General features: G+C 55.0%; 1 protein-coding gene across 1 annotated transcript; it reads left to right on the top strand.

The window, feature by feature from the left end:
- The first annotated feature begins 253 nt into the window (after positions 1-253).
- GUCA1A (guanylate cyclase activator 1A) lies at positions 254-8,683 on the top strand. Its single transcript, XM_075553788.1, has 4 exons — positions 254-531; positions 7,294-7,443; positions 7,706-7,799; positions 8,487-8,683. The coding sequence occupies exons 1-4, from the start codon at positions 331-333 to the stop codon at positions 8,681-8,683; spliced, it is 642 nt and encodes a 213-aa protein (XP_075409903.1). The 5' UTR covers positions 254-330.
- The last annotated feature ends 995 nt before the right edge of the window (positions 8,684-9,678 follow it).

The raw sequence follows: 9,678 nt of genomic DNA, 5'->3' as shown, positions 1-9,678 counted from the left end.
TCCTCTCACCAGCTAAAGACCATAATACCCCCCCCCGCCCCCCCCACACCCCTTAAGCTCTTTTCTATTTCCATGCCTCTCCCCTGGGGTCCAGTCCCTTCTGGGGTCAGGGATTGAGTGGGGACTTTTCATACCTCTTCTCTGGCACCCCCAGGATCGGGGTGTGGCCTTGTCCATCCCTCCACGGTCTGCCTCTTTCTGTTTACCTCCTTCCGACACCTCTCTGCTCCTCTTGGCTCAGGCTCGAGCCTTGGAAGACCAAAGCCCATCATTTGAAGGAGCAGGAGCAGGGAATCAGGCCCTGAGCATCTTGGGCTCCGGCCTCTCGGGATGGGCAACGTGATGGAGGGGAAGACGGTGGAGGAGCTGAGCAGCACCGAGTGCCACCAGTGGTATAAGAAGTTCATGACCGAGTGCCCCTCGGGCCAGCTCACCCTCTACGAGTTCCGCCAGCTCTTTGGCCTCAAGAACCTGAGCCCGTGGTCCAGCCAGTATGTGGAGCAGATGTTTGAGACCTTTGACTTCAACAAGGTGAGCCAAGCCTGGGGAGGCGCAGGTGGGAAACGGAGGCAACTCCCGGATATAAGATTGCCTGCCCTCCGTGACTGCCTTTGCGTATTTGGGGTGTCACAGTGCACCCCTAGGGACTCAATTTTAACCTGCTTGTTGGAGGAGTTAAGCACGACTTGGGGCTCTGCTCTTATGAATGCATCACCGCCCAGGGAACCCTGAGGAGCCCTGGTGGCATGGTGGGTTCCGTGTTGGGCTGCTAATCGCAGGGTCAGCAGTTCGAAATCAGCAGCCGGTCTGAGGGAGAAAGATGAGGCTCTCTACTCTCACCAAGGGTCACAGTCTCCCAAACTCACAGGGGCAATTCCACCTTGTCCTACGGGGTCTCCGTGAGAATCTCTCCCAGGAGGTTGATCTGAGTTCCCGTGGGCTCAGCAGCACCTCACATCGCCACCACCACCGGTGTTCGCTGAGCGCCTACTGTGGACCGGGCCCCGAAGAGACAAACAAACCCGACCTCACCCCTGCCCCGACCTAGGGGAACCCCAAAACCAATCAAACCCACTGCTGTCCAGTAGCTTACAGCTCAGAGTCCCTGGATAGAGGGCTTGAGATGGCTCATCTTTACAGAGCAGACGGTCCGTCTGTCCGTCCATTTGAGCTGCCCACCATGGGGCAGTGCCCCGGTGTCCCCCCCTCCAGCCCTACTAAGTCCCCTTTTCCAGGGGAACCCGTGGCCCTTCCCTCGACTTCGCCCGATTTGTCAGAGTAGAGCTGTGCTCCATGGGCTTTCAATGGCAGGTGTTTCAGACGTATGCACGTAGGTTGGCGGGCCTTTCTTTCGCGCTACCTTTGCGTGGATTTGGAGGCCTGACCTTTCAGTTAGCAGGTGGCTGAGCTAGCGGTTCACACTGTCCGGGGATTCCACGGGAAGGCAGGAAAAAGCAAAACCAACCAAACTCACTGCCGTCGAGTGGACGCCGACTCACAGCAACTGCATTGGGCGGGGTAGAACTGGAGGCGCAGTAGAAGCCCCCCGTCTTTCTCCCAGGGAAGGCACAGGCCTCCTAAATTAGCGTAGGGGTTCCTCTGCATCTCCCCGAGGCATCTCTGTTTACTCCCCAGCAAGCGGGCGTCCACAGGGGAGTCTTGACAGGCCTCTGTGTGAGGGGCGCTGAACGGGCTTTAGAACTCGCATATTGCCCAAGGAGGTGGGCAGAAAGCAGGGTGGTGAGATTTCGGCCCCCTGGCCCACCTGGTGAAGAGGCGCATCTTACGCAGGTCACCCATGCTGTTCGTAGACTCTGGACCTGGGGACACTGGGGAACCCAGGCCGCTCCAGCTCCAAGATGCTCAGTGCCTCACCTTCGTCTCGTCCCCACTCGGTCTAAAGTGTGCAGGGGGATCCAACCGCGTCTATCTCCCCCAGGGACGGCTGCACTCCTTAGCGAGGACTCTGGATAAGGAAGAGGTGACGCTGCCTGGGCGATGAGGAGCTGTGGACCGGGGCCCCTGGCTTTTACCAGCTCGGTGACCTTGAACCCTTTGCTCCCCTCTCAGCCTCAGCTCACTTGCTCCATTGACCACGGGTGTTGGAGCATCCGGTCAGACGTCAGTGGGTCTGTCTTTGCTTTGTGTGTCAGTCAGGTACCCCGGGGTCTCATAAAACCAGCCAGCACACTGCCACGGAGTGCATTCCAACTCACAGAATCACAAGGGGACAGAGTGGAAGGCTGTCCACTCCACGGGAGCCACCGGACACAGCTTCTTCCCGCGGGAGCCGTGGGCGGGTTCAAACCTCCCCCCTTGTGGTCAGCCGCCCACCCTGATGGGCCCTCAGGGCTCCGTGGGCTCCCCGGGCTCTTCTTTTGCTTCTGTGGTGGCCGTCGATTGATTGATGATTTAATCTATTATCAATAGACACAGCAAAACAGACCCCAGGGGGTTCTGGTCGGCCACAGCAAATGTTCAGAGAGGTCCAGTGAGAAGTCATAGTGGTGGGAAAGGGTGAGGATGGGCGAGCGAAGCACTACCCTGTGCCCACCGCAGCCGGGCAGCCCCCCTCACTGCCCAAGCATTGGCGCAATGCACCATTAGGCCATGAGGGAAAGCTGGGCTCCGGGCAGTAAATGAGTGGAGTCCTGCTGGTGTAATGGCTACACATGGGGCTGTTCATTGCAAGGCCAGCAGTTTGAGATCACCAGCCACTTCTTGGGAGAAAGACGAGGCTTTCTAATCCCGTAAAGAGTTACAGTGTCAGAAGCCATGGGGCAGTTCTACGCTGCCCTGCAGGGTGCCTATGAGTGGACGGCAGTGCGTCTGTCTGTGTAGGCGAGATGCTGCTGTGTTTCCCAGGACGGTCTATACAGCAGTGGCGTTTCCCGTGCCACAACTTCTGCAGTTTGTCCAGGGACACTGGCGCTGTTCCTCACAGTGTGTGAGCCCTCTTCTTCCGGTTGTTCTGTTTCCATTCATCTAGTGTCCCTTACAGCAGGGGGAGGAAGGACCCCTTTTCTTCTGCCAGGGGCCATTTGGGTATTTATGACATCATTCTCGGGGCGTCCTGATCAGGCGTTTCATTAACTCACCCCTAACCTGATGGCTGGAACGGCTTCTCTTGGGTGAGGGGTGTGATGTTCGCTGGTCTAGATGATTCTGAGGGCCCTGGTGGCGTAGTGGGCTACTAGCCACGAGTCGGGCAGCTAACCACAAGGTCAGCAGTTTGAAACTACCAGCCGCTCCCAGGGAGAAAGACGAGGCTTTCTCCTGCTGTTCTCCAGTTCTGTAGGGTCGCTGTGAGTCAGAATCACTGCACGGCCATGGCCATACGTGCCTTACACGCTCATCTTTGTGTTCAAGCCATGGCTGGCCGTGGGGTCGCCTACAGATCATTTTTCAGAGGAGCCTGGGTCTCAGTGAGACGAGTCTTTCTTTGGGGAGCCTGTCTGTTATGTAAGCTCGGGGCTGGTCCCAGGTCAGGAGGGTTTTGCTTGTGCAGTGGTTTATTTTTATTTTAACAGTTTTATTGACATTTAGTTCAGTGGTTGAGCTATACTTAAGAGCTGTACAAGCATGGCCAGAATCCACTGTGGGACATGCTCTTCCTTCCTGTACCCATGACTATTGGCTCTCTGCTGTCCCCCCCCCCCCCCCCACTGCTGGAACCCTGAAGAACGATTCACCTGGCTACCGTCTGATGAAGATTTAGAGTACCTCAGGACAGCGGGTTCACAACCTGTCCAGTACGCGCAATGGCCGTTTAAGACTCACTAATACACTCGAGGGCTAGTTAAGGCGCAGGGGCCAAAGCGGATTATGGACTGTGAGCTCCAGCCTCAAGGGCAGCAGCCTCCTGGCTCTGGGAGGCCTTCCTGAAGGAGACCAGGAGGGTGGAGTCACCGTGCTAGACGGAGCCCAGAAACGCGGCGCCCCCTCTCCCTAGGAGGGGAAGAAGTGAACGGTGGAAATGCCACCTTCCCTCCAAACACACGGGAACATCATGTCTGCTCCTTGCCAGGGAAATCCCGCATCTCTAGAAGCTCCAGGGAGGGCAGCCCCTAAACCCGCATCTGGTTCCCCGAGTTAGAATCAACTCGGTGACGCGGAGTTTGGGGTTTCCGTGGGTTGGCTGGTCTGTCTTCTGAGTGACCCACGTGCAGCTTGTCGTGCTCGGGTCTCATCTAAGTACCGTCTGCGTGGTCCCAAACCTGCTCCCTTTCTTCCCATTGATGGTCAATCAGCCTGTGTTTGGACTCCACCTGGTCTCCAGGGAGCCCACCCTCCCACTGCCCTCCACCCTCCACCAGCACTTGAGGGCCTTTGTGTTGCCTGAGATCCAAGAGACGGAGTGAATCATGCAGTTCTTGAAGGTCTTCAAAGTGCTAAACATTTTTTTTACATTAAAAACTATGTATAGTATTATTTTATTCTTTGGCATATTTCTCATTTGAGTGAATTTTTTTAGTAGATTGCTGTCATTTAAAAGGTCATGAAAATTTCACATAATTTGTTAAATTGTATTTCACACATAAAATGTCTTTCACAGTCTCAACACTTAATTGTGAATTTTCTGATGTCCACACTTTATTTACCGTAAGAAAAATGTGTTCAGTCGCAGCATTAGTTCCTGGTAAGGACATCACGTATACCACAATTTTTAGTGCATTATTTTATTTTTTTACATTTTATTAGGACTCATACAACTCTTATCACAATCCATACATATACATACATCAATTGTATTAAGCACATCCATATATTCCCTGCCCCAATCATTCTCAAAGCATTTGCTCTCCACTTAAGCCCTTTGCATCAAGTCCTCTTTTTTTTTTCCCCTCCCTCCCCGAGTGCTAAACATTTTGTCAGCAGAAGTGGAAGGGAGTTTTTCCAAGAACATAAATACTCTCAGAGAAGTCACCTGTTTCTAATACACGGTGACTACCGGCTAATGGGTCCACCTCTAACGGGCTGGGATCCTGCTCCCACAGTACAAAGACGGTTCAGGAAAAATCTCAGAACCTGCGGCGCTCGGATCAACGCGGAGGGTATTGCAAGGGAGCATGCCAATCAAGAAGTAACATGGACATGGCTTAAATCACGCTTTCAGTATTTCTCATCAGATGGTATTGAACAGTTCTCCATTAATATTGAAACTCTTTCTTATAATCTAGTTTGCGTACCTCTTTTGTAGTTCTTATTTAGGTATTAACTGTGTGAAATAATAAACTCCCTTTTGATATACCTTTTTATACTTCATGCCGGGTGCTTTAACCACTGTGTCACCAGTATCTTCATGCCTGTGTCCCCCGCCCCAGAGTCCCCTCAGGCATTTCCTTGCTTATCCAAGCAGGGCTGTGTCTGGGCCCATTTTGCCAACAGCCTCAGGAGGTGGGCTGGGCAAGGAGACATGGGCTAGTGTGTGCATGAAAGCCAAGCCCTTGGACTTGGGACAGCACCATGCAGATGCCCGCTGTGGGTTGCGGTCACAAAATCAGAGTCTGGCTTTGAGTTCTCAAAGGCCCTGCTGCCCAACATCTGCTTCCAGTCGCCCTCCTCCTCCCCACCACCATGGAGTCAATTCTGACTCACAGTGACCCAGCTAGGGTTTTCTGAGTCTGTACATCTTTCCTGGAGCAGACAGCCTCATCTCTTCCCTGCAGAGGGACTGGTGGATTTGAACTGCTAACCTGGCATTTAGATGCAGCCCAAAGCTAACCCACAGTGCCACCAGGCACCTTACTTTCAGGGATAAGAAGCTCCTTCTATCACAAACTGGCCGTGTCACCTCGGGGCACTGCCTGTTAACGAGTGTCTCAGACAAACGAATCTTCTGGACTCCAACGCCACGTCTGCCTTCTCTCCTCACTGGCTCAGCCTCTGCAGGTCAAGGCTCCTCTCTCCCAGCCTCACGCTGGCCCCATGGGCAGAGCTGCAGGGCTGGGGAAGAATAGTGGCCCAGGGAACAGTTAGGGGGCCCTGGCCCCACCAGAAAGGAAGCTTTGGTGGTGTCGTGCATTACCTATTGGGCCGCTAACCACAAGGCCAGCAGTTCAAAACCACCAGCTGCGTGTCAGGAGAGAGGTGAAGCTTTCTACTCCCATATAGGGATGCTGTGCGTCAGACTCAATGGCGGTGAATTTGGTTCTGGGTTTTTGGTGCCCCCCCACCCCCCCAGCAGGGAGCCCTGGTGACCCAGTGGTTGAAGGGCGTGGCCACTAACGGAGGTTGAGCAGTTCAAACTCTGCTCGGCCACCGAACACAAAGCTGTGGCTCTCTGCCCCATGGGATTACCGCCAAGGGGACGCCAGGGCGGGGCAGTTCCACTCTGTCTCCGAAGGGTTGAAAACGACCGGGCGGCTTTGGCCTTGCTCTAAGATTACACTGTGCCCCCTACCCGCTCGTCAGCCCCCCAGGACTCAGGTCCCTGCAGAGCCCACTCTGTCCTGTGCAGAAGTGGCTGCAGAGCATGGGCACCCGGGACCCCTTGATCACAGTGATATGGGGGGCTTCCATACGTGAGTGGGGGACATGGAATGAAAAGATAATGGCATTTCTCTAAGAGCTGTGTGGAGCCCCCTGGTAGTATTGGCAATCCCATTGACTTGAGAGCCTGGTTAGTTAGCTCGTACCGAGCACATTCAAGTTCCGGGTAATGTGCGGGCACCTGAGACACTCATGAAGCCTTTGATCCCTCAGCTCTGACTGGTGGGGAGGGACTCACACCAATGTCCTTCTCCGCCCCTCCGGCCCCCTCAGGAGAGGGCAGCATCCAGTGGGGGGATTCCAACAATTTTACCACTGATTCTCTGCCCTAATGACCATTTAAATATAAAAATATATATATACAGAAAGGGAATTTATTTTTTATACAGTTAATACTTAAATAAGTATAACCAAAAAGGTACACAAAACTGGACAGCGTTGTAAGAGTTTTAAAAGATTTATATTCTTAATTCTAATAAATCATTTTATTGGGGCTCTTACAGCTCTTATAACAATCCATACATCAACTGTATCAAGCACACCGGTGCATAGGTTGCCATCATCATTTCCAAAATATTTTCTTTCTACTTGAGCCCTTGGTCCTTCCTCCCCCACCCTCTCACCCTCGTGAACCCTTGATAATTTTTAATTATTTTTATTTTCATATTTTACACCATCCGCTGTCTCCCTTCACCGCTGTTTCTGTTGTTCAGAAACAAATTGGGGGCTGGGTTGGGCGGGGCTTGGCGGGCTGTGGGCGGGGCTTCGGGCGGGGCTCATGGAGACCACGCCCTGACCCAGGATGGCTACATCGACTTCATGGAATACGTGGCCGCGCTGAGCCTGGTGCTCAAGGGGAAGGTGGAACAGAAGCTGCGCTGGTATTTCAAGCTCTACGATGTCGACGGCAACGGATGCATCGACCGTGAGGAGCTGCTCACCATCATCCAGGTAACGCCAGGTGCAGAGAGTCGGCGCCAGGGGTGGGGGCAGCTGCTCCGGGTGAGAGTGGGGGCTGGTCTTCAGGAGATAGGTCTGGGGTCCCAGTGGCACCTCTCACCCTTCCCCCGGGCCGCTTTTCTTACCTACACTAAGCAACGGCAGCACCTCCGCTCTGCTCAAGGCCCGGGACACCTGGGCCCTCTGCTCCCCCTGCTGTTGCCCCCACACCATGAAGAGGCGTCCCCTCCATTCTGCCTTTGCTCGGCCCTAGGCCATCCGAGCCATTAACCCGTGCAGCGATTCCACCATGACTGCGGAGGAGTTCACCGACCTCGTGTTCACCAAGATCGACATCAACGGCGATGGTGAGCGCCCCAAGTCGGGTACTAGGGCGCACCTCGGGGCGGGGCACCAGGGCGGGAGGGGAGGAGGCCACACAAGTGCCTCTGTGTATCAGGTGTCCATTTGTCTCTGCCCCACCACAAAGTTGGCTTCTAGGGACCCCAAGGCAAGGCATAGTGGATAACTCATTGGGTTGCAAGGTCAGCAGTTTGAAACCACCAGCAGATCTGAGGGGGAAATAGGAGGCTATCAACTCCTGAGAATCCACCTCAGAAATCCCCCGGGGCGGTTCTGCCTTGTCCTATAGATGGGTGACTGTGAGTCAGAATCCACTCGACGGCAGTGAGTTTGAGTATTTAAACTGGGAAAAGGCTTACAGGAGCGCTGGTGGCTCAGTGAGTTAAGTGTGGGGTCGCTAACCGTGAAGTCAGTGGATCAGATCCTCCAGCCCCACCCTGGGGGAGTAATGAGGCTCTCTGGCCCCACAAAGATTTCGTGGAGCAGTCCTGTTTGGTCCTATAGGGTCGCTATGCGTTACAATCTCCGGATGGCCCTGGATTCGATGTTGATGGGACCAGACTGGGCTCTCGCTCCCTCACGGGCCCCACCCTCCGTTGTTGGTTCTGTCCCGCACCCTAGCAGGGACCCAGCTCCGGGCTAGGCTGCAGAGGGCCGGCGCCAGCCCATGAGCCCATTTTTCCCCGGCGCAGGCGAGCTCTCGCTGGAGGAGTTCATGGAAGGCGTGCAGAAGGACCGCATGCTCTTGGACACCCTGACGCGCAGCCTGGACCTCACGCGCATCGTGCGCCGGCTCCAGAGTGGCGGCGAACAGCACGAGGACCAGCCTGGCGCCGCGCAGGCCGAGGCCACGGGTCAGCTGCTTCCCGGTGGGGCCGTATGCTGGTGACGCTGTTGTTTGCACCTCGACAGACTCTACTGCCTCCTTGGGGTGCACGGGGCGGGTGGGGGGCATCAGAGGGGCAGCAACGGGAGCCCAGTGCAGGGGCCGGGGCCCAGTGGCTGGTGGGGTTGTGTCTCCCTCGCAACCACCCCAACCAGCTTTCCCCACTGAAGGTGCCCTGTTCTAAGCACGTAGAGACCCAGAAGCTCGGCTGGGCTTTTGGGGACTTGGTGGGCGCAGCCCAGGCTCCTGTCCTGTTCCGCAATGGCACCGGCCTCCAGCCCCAGGGGCGCCCGACCCCAGGGGTCCTTGCCTGTGGTTCTGTTGACTCATTTCTCCTTTCAACAGGAAGTTGAGCACCTGCCCTGTCCCCCTGCTAGATGCTGATGGACTGCGGAAAAAAGAACAGACGTCACTTCTCACGGAACCAACACAGACAAACCTCGTTATAACAAAATAGACTCGTAGAGGTTGTGGCCAGGGGGCTGTGAGGGGCCTACCTCAGCCGTGGCACCTAAGAGGTGACCCCTGACTTTGACCTTGAAAGAAGAGTTGGTGAGGTCACCTGGAGGGGATGATGGGAGGGGCGCATTCTGTGCGTTGTATGGGAGTGCATGAGGGGGGGGGCTGTGCGATGGGGGTGGGGAGGAGCTTCCTTTAGGTGTAAACTCAGAACCCCCAAACCAATGGCCATCGGCTGATTCTGGCTCATAGTGACCCCATAGGACAGAGTAGAACTGCCCCCCCTGGGGTTTCGAGCCCCCAACTCTTTGCAGGAGCGGAAAGCGTCTTAGTTCTCCCGAGCAACAGCTGGTGGTTTCGAACTGCTCACCTGCGCAAAGCAGAACCCTCTCTGTTCCCTGGGGCTCCTTAGGTGTAGATTGGGGCGTTAGAATTTTACAAACTTTGGAGACATTTTTAGGGACCATTTTCTGGGGACCCAATAATGGAGAAAAGCGTTCCTTCAATTAGTTCATCATCCTACCAAGGGGCTAAGGGTG

The sequence above is a fragment of the Tenrec ecaudatus genome, chromosome 7 (assembly GCF_050624435.1).
Source record: "Tenrec ecaudatus isolate mTenEca1 chromosome 7, mTenEca1.hap1, whole genome shotgun sequence".
Taxonomy (NCBI): Eukaryota; Metazoa; Chordata; class Mammalia; order Afrosoricida; family Tenrecidae; genus Tenrec; species Tenrec ecaudatus.
Note: the sequence above shows the minus strand (reverse complement) of the source record. Positions and strands in the feature narration are given on the sequence as shown.

Excerpts from the sequence above, each read along its gene's own strand:
- GUCA1A (XM_075553788.1), top strand. The coding sequence starts at position 331 with ATGGGCAACGTGATGGAGGGGAAGACGGTGGAGGAGCTGAGCAGCACC. Across the intron at positions 7,444-7,705 it reads AGCTGCTCACCATCATCCAG|GCCATCCGAGCCATTAACCC; the intron begins GTAACGCCAGGT and ends GCTCGGCCCTAG. Across the intron at positions 7,800-8,486 it reads GATCGACATCAACGGCGATG|GCGAGCTCTCGCTGGAGGAG; the intron begins GTGAGCGCCCCA and ends TCCCCGGCGCAG.